Consider the following 22,378-nt stretch of genomic DNA (forward strand, 5'->3'; position numbering starts at 1 on the left):
CCAAGTTGAAATATAATCAAGTGAAGGACTCATTCACACTTCCAGAGGCATATATAAATTTGGAGGTGTGGTTCAATAATACACCCTTGTCGAGATAAGAAAACATTTTCTTTAACTATATAAAAAAAATGTAGCCGATACTGACATTTTGTATTATTTGGAAACCAATGTATTTGTGAGAGTTTATTTGTTGTTCATTTTAGTTTAGTTTGTTCAGTTAGAAATGAAAATCATTCAACAGTCTGAGAGTTATACAAGAAAGCATATTAAACTCGTTATCATAACCAGCCCCGCCCACATTTAAACTTCTCAGGGAACGAATTGTGTAGAGTAGTGTACAAGTTCGTATAAAAATGTGATTCATCACGATGAGTTTCCTTCCTAACTCCGGATCAGTGTGGCCTCCGATGGAAGAAAGCATTTGAATGGATTATCACGTCCTTACTGATGAATTATGGATTACCTGCAAGCCCTCTTTCTTCTTATACTCGTAGTTTTGGTTAGTTTTTTGCTATAAATAAAATTAGCAAAGACCAACTCACAAAATTCGGTTAATTGTTTTCTCCATAAAGGTGGCATGTGGGAATAAATTACAGGAAACTATAATGTTTCTAAACAACACTAGTGGTACAGTGGAAAAAAAGTTGGGGGAGCATATAGGGCATGACCATTAAAAAATAATCTCTTTGGGGTTTGAATTTGAAACAACAACGAAATAATAAATTTCATAAGATTCATTCACATTCATTCATTCCTATATTATTCCTACCAACTTGAATAAAATAAGTAACAGAAGCTATTTCAATAAAGAAAATCTAAAGATCTTTAACTAGAAAGGTTTACGAAATTGTTATAATTCGCTAATAAACAAAACTTAAAAAATGCCAAATAAATATTGGAATAAAAGAGGAAACAAAAAATAATTGCATTAACGAAGGATTATCGTTTGTTATTATTATTCATCATCCTCGGGACTATTATTAGAAATTTAATACATTTTGGAACTGACAAAAGAAAAGTTCTTCTTCGGGTGAAGACTTTGCAGATTTCTCTGATCTTTGGCAAAATGATATTTAAATGCCCGTGCAAAGACCGTTTTCCCAAAATAGAGGGCGAATTTTTTGCCGCAAAAAGAATGAAATTAAAAAATGAGGGAAAACGCCACGAAATGTAATCACAAAATGGAAGATTTCTTACAAGAAATTCGGTCTCTCGCACCCCAATTATTTTCGTAGTTATCGGCGCCATTTTCACGCCCTCCGTGATCCTTATTGTCAGCGTGAAAGAACTCGACGGTTAGAACAGGTCAGGACTCAAGGTTTGATTTTTCGAATACTCCGTTATTGTCAATGGAAAGTTATAGTTTTTGGTTAGTTTTAATTATTAACATTATTTGAACCGAAGAGTGAAATATTTTGGAAGCCACGAGTAACTAAATCTTTTTAGCAATTACAACATTGCAAATAATCCAAATGTCGACATCGTGATGCTATTCAGTTTTCCTTCAATCACTTAAATAAATATTATGAAAAACTAGAGTATTTAAGTCTTAAAATATGAATTAGTTGCAAAATGTTAAAAAACAACATAATTTATTTAATATATAAGCACTGATCACACATATATCTGAGCCACCTCACTTGGTATTTTTCAACATTGAAGAAAAAGTATATTTGTTCCATAACTCCCAGAAAATTGCAGTGACAATTCATCAATTTTAATTTTTTTTTCCATTTCAGCCTAAAAATTATATCCAAAAACTAAATGACTTAAATGACCAATGAAATTGACAAGTATAAATGGTATACAGTAGTGGTCCCAGAATAATACCTCGAAATACGGATTTAAGGGATCTACGTTGACAAAATTTCTTAATTAAATATTTTCTAAAATATTATTATTATAATAATCCAAAAGTTTCGGCCCTTGGTTCGGTATTAAGGACAATATTCTTCCTGGTATTGATTTCATTATTATTTTTGTACTGCAACTATTACTATTACAAATCTAATATTTGACTCGATCTGAAGTAAGATGGATTCCTCAGATGATCAACAAAATTACGAATTTTTATAATAACTGTATAACCTATTTTTTGGGTACTTAATACTCTGTACACAATGGCTAATTTTAATTCTCTTTATGTAAAATTCGTTCATTTAATGACTATCCTATCGGCACACTCTTTTAATGCAGAATTTTGCAATGCACTCAATGTCAGATAATAAGACTGGCACACCTATTCGTTGGGTCACTCTGTAGACTTTAGTTACCTACCTAAAATCAAAGTATATTATTTTTCTTAAATATTTGTTAGTTTTGGTTAGTTGTTACTAATGCTAAAACTAATACTGATACTATTACTGATACTGATAATTGAATTTTGGTAACTTCAAAGCATCATGCATCTGAATAATTCTGAATAATTAGGGTCATCCCAAAAGTATGCCTCACAAATGGAACCTCCTAGTTGCCGTGAAAGCTGTCACAAACGCGTTTTCAAAAAACCAAGAGAAAGCATATGTAATATGTAATGTAATGTAAAAACGCGTTTATTCCAGCTTTGACTGCAGCTACGAGGTTCCGTTCATGATTTTGTTATTCAACAGCATATCCTATTGCATAAATAAACTTCGTGCAAACGGCAATGTCCCTAATTCGTCGCTAACTTCACAAACGTTTTAAAAGTTACCTATTGCCGGGATGCACGCACAAACCTTCCTGAAGCCGACGACCATTCCGGATCTGTTCTCAGTTCTAACGTCACGTGACGAGTGAAATGATCCCTGATGACCTAAATATTTTCGGACCTGATTGTTGGGCCTTTTTGCCGACGACGACCGGAATGTCTTTCGACTATTGACGTGCAAATAACTGCTTCATGGTCTCCATTTAATTGAAATGCTCCGAAAACGGCGATGGAAATATTTTGCTCTGGTTATTTCGTTCTCGGAAATCTAGCCGGGAAATGTCCCGTTCGAAGAGTATTCTGTACATTTCAATAAACACGGAATCGAGTGTCCCAATCGATCACTCTTATTCGCTGCCAATGGTTCGTTCGCTGTTTGATTTCTAGAGAAAATGCGGGGTTATAAACGTCGATCAAATAATAAATTTACAATTTGTGGTTTTCCATTCCGAAATACCTGCGTTCTTCATATGTGGGAATTTTGGTTAGTATAATAAATTACTGTATTAAATACTCGGCATATCCTGCTCATTTCATAAGAAGAAGTTTGAAAATCCATTAGTATCTTGCAGTATTAACCTAAGTACTAGGATGAGCAATGAAGATGCAATTAAAAGGAATAAACTTCAACCCGATACTCAGTGTGGTTTCCGACAAGGACGCATATGCACAACACCACTTCCTAACGTCACTAATCACATCTCAGAAGCTTTTGATGCTCCCAAATTCAAACTTTCCGTCAAAAGTGGCTTAGAGCTATACTACTTCGCGATGCAGTGATTAAGTTGATAGAACACCTCATGAATAGGGACTAAAATTTCTAAAGCTCAACCTCTACTTTTGGATCCCAATAAATGTCAGGCTAAAAGAATTTGAGTACCATATATAGTAGTCCGCTTGGCCTTTACATAAACAATACCAAATTGGATCTTTGTAATGTAACAAGAAATCTGGAATTTTGGTTAGATGTTAACCTACGATTTTAAAATCACATCTCCGAGTGTATTGAGGAATGAATGTTCAAATTCAAACTTTCGTATAACTACTGTAATATCTTAACTTCTGCTCTTAGGAGGATTCTGTGTGATTCGCTTATCCAACCCAGATTTAATTTCTGTGATATAGTTGTATGGTTCTGTCGCATGATTTAACAGCAAGCAATGAATAGAAAATTCAGAAAATTCATAATTATTCTATAAGATCTATCTGTAGGCTTAGGAGAGGTTGACCATTTAATGTATCACAAAATAATTTCATTCAACCATCCACCAAAGCTGTATAGAAAGCTAAAACTTCGTACCGATAAGGTTAACATTACCTAAAGACCTGTCACAAATATTCTTGTCTCTCTGTTGATAGATCTTATATATATTTGGTATTTGCGTGATATGTTGTTACTTAATAACCAAGATGTAGTGGAACTCTTCTTTATTTTTAAAGATACAGATGAACTTCGCGAGTTCAGATATAAATAGCACTTATTATTTAGTTATTTTTTAACTGAATAAAGAGTATTTATTATAATAATAATAATTATTATTATTATTTGCTAGATATTTTTTTTAATATAGATAATATTTTCACCACAAAAAAAACTTAAAAATTAAGAGAGGTAATGCTAATCTATATCATTTTAAAGCAGGGTGTCAAAAAAAATATTCAAAACGTCATTGCAATTTTTTTTTCATCTGTATATGAAATAATAAAATAAAATAACATCAAATTTTATTGTATTTATATTAAATTTGCGTTTGGAGCATGTGGGACATAAACGATCAACATAAAAACTTACTACATTTCTGACAATAATATATGTTTTTGAAACTTTCTTGCAAAGAAAACAACGTTTTCTAGTTCCTGGTAGAATTTACTGATTATCTCTTTTAATTGTTCCACAAAATTCCTGTTTTCCCTACATGGCTATTGGCGATCATTCGTTTCAAAAGAATATCGCGTAACTTGGTCTTTGGTTAAAGCTCTCTAAGAAATGATCTTCACATTTTTTGTTATTGGAAGAGCAAATAAATTGAGCGTTAACACCCGCCATATTCATCGTAGCATAGAACACCAACATCGGCCATCTTGTAAAATTTCTAACTACATCCTAAGTGGCACATAATTTACCTAAGAGATCTTCTGAGTACGATCATAATAAGAGATAATCTTGGGTACATCAATTTCATCATCATGATGCAAATTAGATATGAGAATATCATTCCGATACTTCCTAGGAACATCCTTGGAAACCGAATAATGAAGAATGCATAGTCTTGGCAAATTCTATTGCCAACTGGCAATATTTTTATTTCATACTTATTAAGAATATATTGCCTAAAAGAACTATCCTCTTTCATCTCTAGTTATTAAATTGTCAAATGGAATGCATTTTGTTACAAAAAAAAGTGATCGATCTTGAGACATCAGCAATTAAAATCACTCAATTCTGAATCCGGCTATGGCATACAATTTGGTACTTAGCCTAGCAATTTTCATAGTACCTGCCAGATATAACAAATCAAAAATATCGGTTGATTTGACTCTTATTTCCCTGAAACAATTTTAGGAGATCCTGACTATGTAGAAATTTGTATTTTCAACAATATTTTAAAATAGAACTGTTTTAACATTTTTCTGTATTTTTTAATGCCAGGTAAATGAATAATTATTGAGTGGTTCCATCCTTGCCAACAAATGAAGGCACTATTAGGTTTTTTGAGATATGAGTCTCACAGATCCGGCACATGAGTATTGACTATTTTTGCTTCACAAAAAAATAACTGCAATTCGCACAAGCCCCAAAGCTATATCTTTACTAATAACCTAAATATCGCCCGATTGCAACCAGAATGAGACACACTGTATCGTGCGTTCAATTTATCTTGATACGATTTTAATTGGCTGTAACTTTTTTGTTTTTAGAGATATCAAGGTAAACAAAAAAACAAAATGTAGGGTTAGTAGCCAAGTTTCTTTCCAAGTGACATATAAAACAAAACACTATCAATTTTCTGACATACAAGCCTACATCCTTTTTTATAAAATGGATCCCGATTACAATGATGCAACACACATTATATCTTAGTCCATTCGTTTTTGACAAATCGGCAAAAATAGGAAATTTTTATGTTTTATGTTTGACTTATTAGTAAACAACGTTTGATGTTTGAATTATTGTCCATGTCGTTATTGTTAAAATCGATTTTCGCGAATTTAGCACCCATGAAAGGAGTGATATGCTTCAAGTATACTTTCTAAATAATAAAAGTGCAACCGCAGCTCATCGTCAGTATATCAGACTTTATCCAGAGCGCTGAGCTCCTTCAAAACAGAAACGGTAAGGTATTAAATGCTGAAAATGCATAATTTTAATGAAGAAAATAAGGCAAACATATTAGGATCCTATGAAGCACATCCAGTTTCCTCTATTAGTAGAATATATGAAGAGACAGGTATTTCTCGGGGATCAATCCACTCAGTTTTGAAAGATTATCAATATAATATATATAATAAACTAAGGGCAGAACAATCTCAAAGGAGGATGCACTTTGGTTTGGATTTTTTAAGCAGACATAATGAGAATTATATTTTTTTGCAAAACATTTTATGGACTGATAAACCTTTGTTCTCTACAAGAAAGACGACATACGCGATATTGGTACTTCAATAATCCTAGACTAATACACTAAATAAAAACCCAAGGGTACGAATCAATTAATGTACGGTGTGGCGTCATAGATGGGTATATTTTGGATGCCATATGTACAGATCAAAAGTTAACTCTTGCAACTCTTAAAGCACCAAATAGAACAATATATAATAAATTTACTTCTAAATATATCAACGCTGATTATATAGCCGCAAAACGGAGCCTTTCCTCACAATATTGTGCAAGTGCAAAAATTTTCTTAACTTACCAATAGTCTCGACTTAACTTTAATGGATTTTTTCTTTTGGGAATACATAAATAATCACGAATAGTTAGTGTGTCTTGTCATGTTTAGTGTTTTTGTTCTACTTTAATTTGTAAATAATTATTGTTGTCGCAGTCAGTCAGATATTCTATTAAACACATATTTATTATGGAGGGTGTTATATTAAAAAAAAAGATGTAGGCTAATATGTCAAAAAATTGATGGTATTTTGTTTTATATGACACTTGTAAAAAAAACTTGGCTACTAACCCTACTTTTTTTTTGTTTACTTTGATAACTCTAAAAACAAAAAAGTTACAGTCATTTAAAATGTTATCAAGATAAATTAAAAGCACTGTACAGTAGAAAAAAACGTAAACGTCTTAAATTTAATTTTACATAAATTATGATCGTAATCTAGCAGACATTAGGAAAAAATTTACATCCCTTGAACAAGTTATCTTTTGAAATGTAGGCATTTTATGTCGATTTGAAAATATTTAGAATTTGTACCAATAACTAACCAAAAGCATAAACGGAATAACCCAAAAATACAGTAATTACGGTGTTATGGGAAACGCCACTTTAGGGTAAACTATTTAATCGATTGTTAAAGTTAAAATTATTTATTAATTTAGATATATGAATTTCAATAAACATACTAATAACCTATTATTATTAATGATTTAAAATTAATTTTAGTTTTTACCACTACTGGAGAAATTATTAGTAATTTAAACTAAAAAGCATATCCACGTTCTATTGTTATATTCTGGCGCCATTTGGCTTGCAATGAGCTTAACAAAATATTGAATGTCTGAATATACAGAGTGGCTTCAAAAGTTGGTCAATCGCTTAACCGTAAATCTTTCCTGCTAAAATAATAGGACTTTTCTACAGCACCTTCCATTTGAACGTTTTGTTTTCAGTACGCAGAGTTTCAAAGTTGACGTATTAAAACACATATTTAATAATAATCCCGTCATTTATATTAATTTTCAAATTATGTTTAATAAGTGAGTGTCTAAAGAAATTTAAAAAACGTTTTGCAAAGAATCAAATCAAAAGTCGCCCAAGTCTATATCTCAGGAATTATTAGACTTAAATTTATAAAATTTAGTGTACGGAAGTTGCTAATTAGGTTGGCTCCAATTTTGACCAAGGCGACGCTGCCACAATATGTTTTTTCCTAAGCTACTAGACTTTCTTATTTTGGATAGGAATATGTTTTGATAAAGTTAAGAGTCAGTCAAGGTATTGGGATTCCTTTTGTATACTTTAGTTTTGGGGTGACCCCAAAGAAAAAATCTAGAGGACCTAAATCTGGTAAACGAGAGGGCCACTCGATAGTCGCTCTTCGTTCGATCCACCGATTTGGAAAAGCTTATTGGATCCTTGCATCCAAAAAAATTATATTCTTCACCGGTGAGAACGTCATTGATAATAAAGTTCACTGGCAAGTCGAAGAAACCACGATTTTTCTGCTCCTCTGTCTGTTGTCTGCATTTCTGACCAATTCATTAGTGTTAAATTTGGAAACAAACTAATAAAGACTTTACTGAAAATTGCTAGTGAATTGTAATAGCTATGTCCAATTCAAAAAATGTAGGTTGGAAAATTTTTAAAGAACTTTAAATAGCAAACTTCAGATCATAAAATGTGCTCATGAAAAGAGAACCACTGGTATTTCCCTAATGTAATAAGGAAAAGTAAAGTTAGAATTCTTTATTTATAGCGAGATATCTTTATTTATAATATTAAATTCATTTAACTGTCAACCTTCATCGGGGAATTTTAGATCAACCAATATCGGCAACTGTGTCGATTAACGAAGCTATTCAAACAAACAGTCTTGCAACAACGGTTCAAGTTAGGTACATAAAAAAATACTTAGAATTTTAAGAGTAATCTAAAAATGCAATTAAAACGTACCCTTCCTATTTAAAATAAGAAATTTTAGCCTAATCCAAGCCTATACAAAATTTAATCAACTTAATTCTAATAATTCCTGAGATATGCGGGTTACTTTTGACTAGCTCTGTATAAAAGTTTGAGAGCTAGTCTCATTCCTGTCCCATATTTTACGAAAATAGCTACACAACAATCTTGCTGAATTTAAACTCACTGTTCTGTTTTGTTCTGTTAGGTGTGTCTATTTTTTTGTGTCAAGATCAACATTAAAATTTCTTACGACTACTTTTCTAATCAGAAAGAAGCTCCCAAAAAGAATAATTTCATAGCTTTTCAAAACCAAATTAAGTCTATATTCGCACTCTAACAACAATCACTATCATATTTCAACACCTGATCCAGAGTGATCCTAACCAAAACTGAACAATACCAATGATACATCAGTATATCAGTATATACCATATCATTTTTAATTAAATTAACATCAGGAGTTATAGTTTTGGCTTACGCAGAAGAACACTTCATACAAATGAGTATTGAAGTGAACTTTGCCTTCTAACTGTAGTCAGTTTAATATTTTTTTAATGTCTTATTTTAATAAAAGTGTATTATTATTATTATTATTATTATTACTAAGTAAGTACAAGAAATGTTACCTTGGGGTTAACAAGTACTTGCGAATGGCAACAGATTGGGACAAGATTATCTGAGGGGATCACCTTCTTCCATCAGATCTGTACTATTTCCGCATATGCAAAGTAGTAGGTGGATGATGGTAGGTGGATGTACAGAATTAAATATTCCAGAGTTGGAAACATTTCTATAGGGATCACTATGTCCTCCTAGATACCTTGTCGAAGCGACCTTCATATCTGTGCTAAGTTAGTGCTAAGCCTTAACAATTGTGTCTCCTTACACATTACACAGAACACTCTACATGTACATGTTTTATTTCGTTCGAAATATAACCTTTCTAAAGTTTTGGCAAAACGTTAAAAAATCTGAACTTGCTACCAATGAGTTCTCTTCAAAATTTTGAATAACTTTTTTCGTTGGCAGATTTTCCAGAAATTATATTATCAATAATAAACCATAGGTTTACTAATCGAAGATCTTGTTTCAGCTTGTCGGCAAATGGAATATGGCGTTCAAGCGATATTTGGACCGTCAGATCCGATTTTAGGCGCTCATATTCAAAGTATTTGCGAAGCATTGGACGTGCCACATTTGGAGGCCAGAATTGATTTCGAACCGTTATCCAAAGAGCTTAGCATAAACCTACATCCCAGCCAAGAAAATATGAACAAGGCGTTCAAAGATCTTATGAACTTTCTGAATTGGACCAAAGTTGCCATTATATACGAGGAAGACTATGGTAAGAATAATTATATAAATGTTTTGTCCGAAAATCTCATCTTTGCCTCTACCGTTCCATACGAATACAAATTAGTTCTCCCTTTTTTATTTCAGTATCTCTGGTTGGCGGAAAAGGTTAGATTCTTCACGATAATAACGTTTCTTTTTATTCAGCACTTTGGCGACCAGGCTCTGGCTTTATAGCTAACAATTTCGTTTTCTAACTCCAAGCAACTTGTTCGAATAGCTTGCGCATTTTAACATATTTTTTATAATTTTTAAAATCATTTTAATATGTGATGTAATACATTTTTCCATTGGTCCTAAGTAAAGTTTTTTCATTAAAAAAATATAAAAGTTTTTTAAAATGCTCTGATAATTCTAAAACTATTTCTAATTATAGATTCCAGTATCCAGCAGGTCATGTTTGTGATAAAATATCCAATCTAATTGTTACTAAACTTGTTTGTGTTGTTAAGTGTGACCTCAATAAGTAGCAGATACACAATACTGATATTGCAAAGTGCAGGAAAATTAATCAATAACAACAAATACCACACCCAGTGAGATACTATTTAACTTACCTAGATTAGGACTCCAAGTTATATTTTGTAGTATTTTGGATGACTTCGGATATATCGTTATTTCAAATTCCGGAAATTAATTTTATGATTTTTATGGCCCACTGTGTCTTGATTTTTGATTGGTGATTGATTTTATCTCATTTTCTCGGTATATAGGGCTATGCTTATTAAACAATAAATTTGATAAATGAAATACTTTCAATTTAGTAAAATTAAAATATATTTTATGGTCAATGGTCAATTGAACTCAACTTTCTATAAGAGAATTGATATGAAAATCAGCATATAAGAAAGTAAGTTATTTTATTGTTTACATATTTAAAGTATACTCAACATTTTCATGGTTCCCACTTAGGGGTGCATTTCGCTGCCTAAAATAAGAAAAATGTGGGACATAATACGCTTTGTTCACAAGATACAGAATGTCAAGGTTTCAAACTTCCTGTGTTTTTTTTTTCAATTTCCCCAGATAATCCGGGAAAAAAGAATTGAAATTTGATGTACTTAATACGTATTAAGAACTCAATATTAGGTGTTTTTCAATATCAACAAACCATTGGAGGTGATCCTCAATTGAACCGTCCCGAACTATTTTGCAGGAGCTTCTGCTTTCTCGTAAAAAGGTTCCTGTTTCATTTGGGAACTTTTTCTCACAAAAAATTGTCTTATCGGGTTGAATTGAGTACAAAAATGTATCACCATCACCAAGCGTTGAAAAATCCTCAATATCCTTAAATATTATGTAATACATATACATCAAATTTCAACTACAAAACATTACACTTTTTTTTATTTTATCACACTGTATATACAAGATACTAAAATGGTAAGATCTGATTTAATTTTCTTGGTACCAAATTTGAGCCAAAAAAATTTTTTTAAAACATAGATGCAGCGAGGTATAGTTGGTGTATTACCTTCCTGTGTGTATTTATGATATTATGTATTTATATTTTAACAATTATCCCTAGCCTAAAATTGATATTTTCCGTAATCATTTTCGGAAGTGCTCGAAAGAACCACCAGAGTTGATCCAAAAGGATTTTAGAACTTCGAAAAATAAAATTTTCCTGCAAATAAAGTCACAGGGTTTTTGTAATATCAATTCATTAATCTTTGCTTTATTCCTTGTTTGCAATGTAGCAAATTGTCGCCAATTACCAATTTTTATCAAAAATATTTTAATTCTCAATTAAAGGCAATAGTGAACATAACTAATTTTATAGAAAAATTAAAAAACTACTGCCCTGGATTGGATTACCCTTTCTGTATGGTTAGCATAATTTTTCCGCGACCATGCTATGGAGGGTAGACTTAGCGTTTTGTGGCCTAACGGTTTCACATATTCGTCCAGCTATAGTTTTCTTTATTGTTACAATTTTTTTCTACAATGCTTCATATGTAATCATTCACGGTCCTCTCTGGCAAATCAATGTCCTTTTCTTTTTACCATCCGCTCAACCTCCGCTTTGTCCACGATTCTCTTGAAATATCCTCTAAAATGCCGAAATGATAGCTTGTGTTTTCCATCGCTATCAAACTCTTTGGAGGAAAATTTGGTAGCAGCTGATTTTTAAATCAATTTTCAAAATTTTACCTGTTTAGTCTACATTTAATAAATTCTTAGTTTCATCTTTCACTAGCTTTTTTGGAACTTGTAGACATAGTGTTGTCATGCCAACTGTGTCTAAATAAATCTTTACTAAAAACTTCATCAGTAAGTACGATGTCATAAGCAACTTCTAAATATTGATTTTTGATATATTCCATTAAGAAATTGATTCTCTTGTAAACGATCTAAAGTAAATCGATCCTTTATTTTCTATTATTTGACTTCCTCCACTATTTTGTTCTTTAAGCAATCTGTAATTATTGCTTTTACCTCTTTTTGCTTTTGAGACATTCCGGAAATAAAGGATCGCTAGTTATTTCTCTTTTCTTAATGTTAATATTTGTTGTATGGTGGAGTTGCATTTGAAGCTCGTTGAATTGTCGATTTGCGAAAGGTTTCCGTTTCTAGCTTGCTATTTTTCCAATTCGTCACAACAAAATCAATGTCAGTTCTGACGAATTTATTCTGAAAGACATAACCAAAACCGGCATAGACTGTTATAAAGACAGTGATTTTTTTCAAAATTTTTTCTCTGTCAGTTGACATAGATTAAACAAAAATAAGTTAAAAAGAAGTTAATGCGGCAACTATACGACGGTTTCCTGAAAATTTGTTGCAAATTCTAAACTGATTCGCGATCTATTTAAGCTAAGAACTTGTAATATACGGTTTGATAGTTGCGCTTAAATGCGTTAAATTCTGATTATTCGCTGCTTAACAAATTTTGAAACATTCCAGCTGCAAAACCAATAGAATACACGGATCACAAGCAAAAAAATTACACCTCACTAAACGCCAATTAAACAGCATTAACCTAGAAACCGTGCATTAAATCTTCCTAGTAAAGTTGTTTCTCGCAATAACCTAGTTTAGGAGTGGCCTATCATCGGAGCATTCGCCATCAATCATATCGGCATTTTCCGGGGCCATCGCCTCTTATAACGTTTCTCCCACTGCCAAATAAAATTCGTGGGTAAAATTTTATATAAGAGGGAATTTCTGTTGAGCAACGTGCATTAAAATGGAAATTGATCGAGTTTATTCATTGAATAAATTTTTTGGTGTTCAAATATGAAGTAGATTAAATAACGCCCCTATAAAATTTTATGTCGGGGGTTACCAGTGATTGTGAGGCCTGATGAAATTCATAAAAACCGATTTAAATTATGAAGAGACGCGATATAGCGACTAATGTATTCGGGATTTTCGGCAAAAAATTCTCTCATTTACATTAGTTGGTTTTGCAAAAATGTTTTGAAAAGATAGGGAGAGAAACTTGAGATATTCGAAAAATAATTTTTTTCAGAATTCATTAGTACTACTAGATTATTAGTCCAGGGGAGTCAACGAGAGAATAAAGTTAATTATCTCATTGGTTCCAATAGAAAATGGTAAATACAAAAGTTGTAAAGTATATAGTGGATAGTGGATCGAAAAGGCGTGACAAATAAAAAAAAACATTTCAATAAATGGAATACCTTATTTTAAAATTTTGATTCGAATTCCTTTCTATTAAGAATAATACATACCTAAACAAATATTTATTTATTTTTTAAAATATACCTTCACACTCGAAAAAAAAAATAGGATAGCGCCATTATTTTTGTTTAGTAGTTAGGAAGAACATTAAAATTTCAAGGTGACAGGGTGTTCAAATTAAACGAAAGTATTTGGATCACTTTAAATTGAAAAATCTCGATTTTTCTTAAATCACATACCATACATATTATTCTTTTTTCAGAAATATCTTACAAAAACCAACTTTTATTATGTATTTCATATGCCTATTTTTATTGCTTTGCGATTTATTTTAACTTTTCCAATATTTACTATTTTTAGATAACTATGACAGAACTGTAAGCCAATAGATTAAAAAATGAGCAGTTGAAAGAATTTGCTTGAAGGTGGTAGACACTCATTCAGTAGAAATACTAAAATGATGTAGAACTTCGGACAGTTGTATCACTACCTGTTATCAAGTGTAAACTAAACTTAATTCTAAGGCTACAAGGTTTATATACTAGACGACGGCGCTCATTCATGACGGAGTCGGGTGTAGTCAAGCGTGAAGTAGTTCCACTAGAACGCCAGCATTGGTGCGCCTTATTAGAGGATGCCAAATTGTTGCTATATCCACGCTTGGATTGCTGAGGATGTTTTCATTCTTTCTAATGAAAACTGATTCTTTAAATTTGCGCTTTCTTCAATGCTGCTCTCTGTGAACAACCCGCGCTCTGGACCATTGGATGTTGTGTTGTTTGGTCCACACATGTTCTGCGATACCTGATTTTTGCGTTTCACCCTTCATTGTATGTTACTTATGTTCTTCAACTCTTATTTTTAGAAGTCGTTTGGTTTCGCCAATATATGACTCTCCGCTATCTGGTAGATACACTCTTTCTTTGGAGTCAACGTTTCAGGCTTTGTTTTTGTGAGTATACTTCTTAATATTGATCCAGATTTAAATACAGTTTTAACTTGATATAGTTTAGCTATTTGCCTAGTCTTTTCTGATATTCCTTTCACGTATGGGATCGTCAAGAGAGAAAGAGTATCTACCTCACATGGTTCCGGTGTTGTTTCCCGCTTACAATTTGTTATTATTTTGTTTATAGATTTTTCGGAGTAACCGTTCTGAAGCAAATCCTTTTTAATATTATTCAATTCGGCATCGAGAGACGCTTGGTCGCTACATATTGTGATTGCTCTTTTGCACAGTGTTTTAATTATTCCTAGTTTGGTTGCTTCAAAATGGTTAGATTCAAAATTTAGATACTGTCCTGTCTGGGTAAGTTTCCTATATATAGACGTGTTAATAGAACCATTATTTCTACTTACTAGGACGTCTAGAAACGGTACACAGCTTTTCTTTCTCAATAGTAAATTGAATTGATGTTCGCAAAGAATTAAGATTATTGAGAAAAGAGTCCAGATAATGAAGATATCGTCAACATATCGAAGCCAGGTCTTAGTTTGCAGTGTTTATGGCATGAGTTTCGAACCACTTCATGTATATGTTCGCTATCACTGGAGAGAGAGAAGAACCCATCGGCAGGCCATCATCTTGTGCGTAAAACTTATCTTTGACTCTAAAGTAAGAATTATGCAGACAGCACCTAAGAAGCTCCAATACTCCCTCAAGTGGCAGCGAAGTTCTCTCTGATAGGGTTGTATCATTCCTTTGTCTAGCCTCGACAATACTTAACGACTCCTCCAAGGGCACGTTGGTATACAGACTTTCAACATCAAAGCTAATAAACTTGTCTGAAGGATCTTGTCTCACGTTTTTTTGAATATCTACCAAGTGCCCGGAGTTTTTACAAACGAAGAAGTTTTACCTACAAGTGGCTGGACGATTTCAAGGAGAAATCTACTTAAGCTGGCAATCCAAGCGTGGATATACTCTAGTTGAACAACTTCACGCTTGACTACACGTCGCCTAGTATATAAACCTTATAGCCTTAGAATTAACTTTAGTTGTGTAACTTAAAAATAAAGACAATGGAAGTTCGACATCCTTTTAGTATTTTAAATTTACAGAAAAAGTAAATCATATTAAATACCAATTACTACAAATGCTTATCTTATTATGACGTAATAGACGTTCAAAAATATACCCTTCAACTTGGATGCATATATTTAGTCTTTTTCGTACATTTTGTTGGCCGTTCCGTAAACGGTGTTATTCTCCCTCACGCGTTCTGAATCCTATTTTCCATATCTTCTGGTGTTGTAGTGGGATTCACATAAACATGATCTTTAACATATCCACACCAAAAGCATCTAGCAATGAAGCCACTTCCGCCGATCCATTTCCGCTTGTGATGTGAAAATTGCTGAAACCACTTTAAAGTTGCAAAAAGTGGTTTGTAAAAAAAATATGATCAAATAACTTTTTAATTAACCAATGCTTTTTGTTTTGCAATTCCCATACCCATAATGGGTTAATGGTTAATCTTAACAGAACCCTGTTGGCTAATATTTTTGGTTAATTAGATTTGGTTCGTTTGGCCAACCAATTGTACATTGTCTTAGACAGAGAGAGGGATAAATACTGAACACCCTGCAGCATCTGATTCAAATTCCGTTGCATATAACTTAAAAATTAGTATGTTTTTAGCAAAATTAAAATATTGGAAAAAGTATTAGGTTTAAGTATGTTTTATTCTTAATAGAAAAGTTGAAGAATTTTAGAAGGGATTTAAAACCAAATTTTTAAAGATTATGTTTTGTTTGCCACGCTTTCGTAAGCCATACTGAATACTTTATCTTTACAACTTTTTATTTACGATTTTATAATAACTGTTGAGGCCTAAATTGTGTGAAACAAAAGAAATTACTGAGCATTCTCAAAAGTAGACTCCCAAGATTTTTGAACATCAAGTGGGACAGTAAGACTAGAAGACTCCAACACAACAACGATACACAGAAATGTGGAGTTAGACAAGGGTGTGTGCCGAGTCCTACGCTTTTTAATATGTACTCAGAGTTGATATTTCAAAGTGAACTCGAGGGAGCAGAGGACGGCATAAAGATAAAGGGTAGATTGTTGAACAACTTGAGATACGCCGATGACATAGTTATGATTACTGACAGCTCTGAAGGCCTACAAAGACTGCTAGATAAGATGTCCAACATAAGCGACACGCGAGACATAAAATGCTACGTGCACTCCACACTTTTATGGACATGGAAACGTTTGAGATGTGGGTGTATCGCAGAGTGTTAAGGTTACCAAGGACTGATCACGTTTCAAATTTCGAAGTTCTGCATCGAGTGAACAAGGAATGCGAGCTTCTCGATACAATAAAAAAAACAATCATCTTATGAGACATAATAAATACAATTTCGTTCAACTCATAATGGAAGGTGAGATCGAGGAAAAACGCGGTCCCGGACGTCTACAATGCTTTTGGCTGAAGAATTATTAGATACTGGACTGGTTTGGATTCATACACGTTAATAAGAAAAACACAAAATAGAGAAGAATTTTCCATAATTGGTGCCGATCTTCATTGAATGGAGATGGGAGAAGAAGAAGAAGAAGAAGTTGAAACCCGTGAGATATATCGTTGACTCACCCTGTATCCCTGTTAAATAATAAAAAAAATTTGAAGATACACTTTTCTTGAACGATATTATATTATTTTATTGTTCTTTTCTGTTAATAAAATATTAAATGTTTTTCATCTTTCATCACCGACAAGAAGTATTTCTTTGGTGTTATTTTAGTCTATTTATCAAATCAGTCTATCTACTAAATAATCTTTTCTTTTATTTTTTAAAGTTTTTTTTTTTGGTTATCTATTTACGGGAATTAGTATGAATAGCGTTATATTGTAGTCGTGATATTGTGGCTTGTATTGATTGATAAATAAACTTATTATTATTATTACTATTTCAATGGCTTCCAAAAAAATATAAAATATAAACCTATCCTTGATTTATTAAAAATAACACATTTAATTTTATTGTTAAGTATTCTTTTTCTCCGAAAACATAAGAACGGTCTATAGAAGGTACGCTGCCATAGTCTAAGGGACGATTCCTGTCAAGCTTTATTCGAAAAATCGTGTTTTAATAATTATTTTAACAATCTTGTAGCCCATATTATTTCAGTTGGACTGCAGTAGTCCCAACTGAAATAATTATTATTATTACCATATTTCTAATTAAAATTATTGTATTCTTTTAGGACTAAGCAATTAAAAATTCATTTTTTTTTTATTTTAGAAAGAAGTTGTCATCCCTTTTTTACATCGAAAACGAAGCGAACTGCTAAAAGAAGCTAATAAACAAAATTATAATCTTGCGAACTAAAGTGCCACTTTCGACGAAAAAGTTCTGAGTTTATGCACGAATCTGTTCTTGTTCACAAAAAAATTTAACTTCAAATCTTGTTATATTGAGTATATTATCTAAAATCACATAACTCGGTCAGATTTAAATTCGTTTTTTATTTATTAATTTAATTATTATTATTTGAAAATAACTAACAATTTCAATTTATTCGATAATCAATAAGCAAACAATCATGAGGAATTTGGAGGAACTATTAAATATACCTCGACATTCTAAAACAATCTATAAGGTCGAAACTAAAGGCAATTTTTTTGCTTCATACTATTTAATAAATATATAATATAAAATATCTTTTAAATGCAAATTAAATGTTTTTTTTTAACTATTATCCTTTAATTTGATCATTCTGATGCTCCTAATTTTCATTCATGAAATAAGCCTAGTAGAAGAATAACTAAAAAAAATTTATTGAATAAAATAATCTAAAAATATTAGAAAATTTTAATGAAAAAATAATTTGTACAACAAAGGTTAATACAATTTATAAACGAATTTTTATCATGATTTTTCATGATTTTTTAACAAGTACATTGCATTTAATTAATGCTATTTGAAAAAATAAAGTTTAAAATAAAAACTTTTTATTCTCCTATTAATGCCAAAGTTTGCAAAGTTTTTTCAATCTACATATATAGTTAATAACATGAATACCAATGAAAGTACTGCAAAAAGTACTTTCTTTGTCAAACACTTTGGCGTCACTACTGAAGACTAAAAAGTACAACGAGTTGTTTCAAAATTCCCGTATGTATTTCCATGGCAGATTAAGTTCGTATACAAACCTGATCAGTTTGGAGTGCTGAATAAACTAGTTACGCAAAAAGTTTACTAAAAGCACTATACTATACTTCTTCCACGACCGTTAGTTTTTGGGTACATTTTTGCAAAACAACACGAATACATTCATTGACATGAATGTCAGAATTGATAAACGTCAAAATTCAAGCCGTGCGGTAATATTTCCGAAAACATACGATTGCTACCAAATCCGTGCGGTAATATCCGGAAATGTCCGAAATGGCTTAGATCCGTGGGAAATGGATGTCACACATATTTCATTGTTTGTAATATAATATACATGAAGAGGGCACACATCTTTCACTTTTTTCAACCTTTCTGAATCTGTAGAAAAAAAAAGTAAGCCATTGGTGTCTAGCACGAGATTTCATATTTTTTATCTGATTCAATCTTTAACTTAATAGAAATAACTATAGACTAAGGTGGTGTTTTTCTTTTTTCTTGACTAGTTTCGTGAAAGAAAATACTCATTTATAAAGTAAGTTATTTAATCAGTTTGAATTAATGGTGATTCCTAAAGTGTGTGGTCCAAAATAAGTGGTTTTTGAGATTTGCATTTAATTTTAATATCTAATATAATGCTGATTTCTAAAGAAATTTGGTTTTGTTCTTAGTTTATCTACACATATGGGAAAAAATTAATTCCTCCTCAATTTTTACAAATGTATAAAAAGGTTCTCTTACTTAAACCTGCTTTTCAAAATATTCTGGTTTCAAACAGTGAAATCATTTTAATAAGGAAAAAATATCAAATAAAATAAACTTGGTAGCCTACTTGAACTTTTTTAATAGGCATTTCTAATTTGGCTTAAAAAAAGAGTTGTTTTACACACAACTGGTTGAAAAATTCTTTTTTTTATTATAAATATATTACAAGGTTTTACAAAAAGTCATCAGCCTTAGAAAATGAGGTAAGACATGTTTTAGGTAGTATTCCGCACAATTAAGAGCTAAATTAGCGTTAAATGTAAAATTTTCAAGTCAAGAAGCCAAAAAGTTCAAACATTGGTATTACGAAATTATGCAGAAGAAAAAACTTTCATACACTGAACTGCAGCAACTTATTAAGTTAAAAATACGTATTAATCAACACCCTGTATTATTAACAATAATCTGAGATACCGGAACGTCAAAAAAGCGGAATTAATTTCATTTTCGGATAAAATACGGATTCTGCATTTCGTCGCATCAAGACGAAATGTACAGCGCAAATTAATTTTTTCCTCCGTTGAGCATTGTTTTGTTTAATGCATTTCCGCGTATATAGAGACAGGACGCCTCAAAATATGCGGAATTTAATTTCCACGCTGGGCATTAAACACGGCTAAGACTACAATTGTTTTAAAACGGCTCGTTTTGTTTGCATGGCTCGTTAGCGGATTGAAAAAGCACGGTAATATTTTATGTTTCGGGGATTATATTGCAAAACACAAAAGGCTCATTTAAGATCGTCTAAATTTCATATCCGAGATTGCTGAGTTTTAGTTGATTGCTATCCAATTAAGGCTGTGGTTCTACTTACTTATACGTAAAACTAAAGCAAAACGCTTTAAGGGAAAGTCTGTTTTTGCTTATAGCCAAATAAATATTATCTTAGTCAAAATCTACCAGACTTAATATAATATTTATAATTATTATATCAATATTTTTCAGTCATAACGATGTATGCTCTAATTCGACAAGAAACGCAATCAATTCATTACCTTGATCTTGGTGAAAAAATATCAATAGATAGGAAACTAATCAATCATTCCTTTGGTCTTTCTATGTGTTTTTAAGGAACGACAACTTTTGTTTAAGATTTCTTTTCGTTTTTGGAGGATCAATACTATCAGTAATATCAATCAATCAATGCAATAAACTATAACAAAATATATATGACACTAATGGAGTACACATTGAGAAAGAACACCTTAGCTTCCCTCAGAAACGATGGACCGTGTCTAAGAAGAGAATTGAGCAAACAACCATCAAACTAAAAAACCGCAAGTGTGCTGAAGAAGATGAAATATAGAACGAGTTGCTGATGTACGTAGGAGAGGAACTATCAAAGGAGCTGCACGTATTCTTCAACAAAATAATTAAGACCAACAAAGCACTAACTGAATGGAAGGAAAGGATACCCATCCCAATATTTAAGAAAGGCAGCAGAAAACACCCAGCAAACTATCAGGCAATCACGCTGTTAAGCTCAATACTGAAGTTATTCACGAAAATCCTCGAGGACGAAATACCTTCTCGTGGGCTGTGTGAAGAGCAACAAGGTTTTAGAAGAAATAGGTCAACAATAGATGCAATATCAGGCAGATTGCTGAAAAGTCTGAAAAGAGCCCAGAAGATGTAAATTGGCCATATTCGATGAACCTGTAGAGCAGTTCATGAGTTTCAATAATCTCGGCGTCGGCGTCACGAGCAGCAGAGATCTCAAAAAAGAAGTAAAATGCCAAACAACCAAGGCAGCCTTCATAGCAGGGTATCTGCGAGATGTAACATGGCGAAACAAACATATGACCATAGAAAGTAAAACTCTCATATATAAGACCTGTGTGAGACCCGGAGAGATGAGAACTCTAAAATCTATAACACACTGAGAGATCACAAAAAAGCGAAGACATCAGAGAACTTTGCGGTGTCCTTGATATTGTACGATGATTCCGAAACAGAAGGCGCGAATGGAGAGTTCATGCTGGACGGATGGATGACCACAGACTTCCGAAAATTGGAAGAGATGGTCTCCTATGATCTAGCATACCTCCTGGACGTCCCCACATACGATGGCATGAGAGCTGGAGCTCATCTTCCAAGCTGCGTCTCTGGCTTATTCCTCTGGCCTTTCTATATGTTTTTGAGGAACGACAACTTTTGTTTAAGATTGCTTTTCTTTTTTGGAGGATCATTACTAAGTATGCTTGAAAACCAATCACAAACCATCCTACTATCGTGTGAATACTGCTACAGTAAAATATATTTGGTGCTTCATTAACAGTTGCTCTTCTATTGATCACATGACCGCCTGCTTGACGCAGACGTGATAATAAGTTTTCTGGGCATGATGCTATTCCTTGTGAATTTTTTAGGAACTTGCCACAACACTGTTGCAATTTAGCTAATTTTTTTCTAATATGATACTTAAAGGCAAAGTACGACATTGTTTTTTGACGATTCAGAAGAATAGAGACAGAAATGAACCTGCTGCTGAAAGTGCTCTGGCGAATACGGGAATTAATGTATTTACGAGCATAAAATAAAAAAAAAATACCCAAACATGTATAAACAATACTTTTAAAGTCATCAATATCAGTTATCGAAGTAAAAAGTTTTTGATATTTTAGTATACAATTTAATAACGATGAAGTTATCGGACGATGGAGTTTTATTTACACAGATCGTTTTTATGTCTGGTATCATACATGTGAATGTTAACTTTTTTGTTTTCATGGACATACATTATGCACTGATAGTTGACAATTGAAGGGACAGTTAGTACTTTCATTTTTTTAAATAGAGGCTCACAGTAATCCTTACTTTGTGCATCACACAAAGTTCGAACAATATTTTTTTGAATTTTAAAAATTATCTCTGCTATATGCTATATGATACGAGTATTACGTTAATAAAGTTTTCTAAAATAAAACGTTAGAGCCGTCTCAAAAAT

General features: G+C 32.2%; 1 protein-coding gene across 1 annotated transcript in view; it reads left to right on the forward strand.

Annotated features, from left to right (window-relative positions):
• LOC132707105 (glutamate receptor ionotropic, kainate 2) overlaps positions 1 to 22,378 on the forward strand; it is a 665,601-nt gene that overhangs the window by 476,733 nt on the left and 166,490 nt on the right. The window contains exon 3 of the mRNA XM_060678792.1: positions 9,635 to 9,886. Coding sequence (XP_060534775.1) covers positions 9,635 to 9,886 — 252 coding nt within the window. The remainder of the gene's footprint in view (positions 1 to 9,634; positions 9,887 to 22,378) is intronic.

The sequence above is a fragment of the Cylas formicarius genome, unplaced genomic scaffold (assembly GCF_029955315.1).
Source record: "Cylas formicarius isolate icCylForm1 unplaced genomic scaffold, icCylForm1.1 PGA_scaffold_9__14_contigs__length_23061073, whole genome shotgun sequence".
Lineage (NCBI taxonomy): Eukaryota > Metazoa > Arthropoda > Insecta > Coleoptera > Brentidae > Cylas > Cylas formicarius.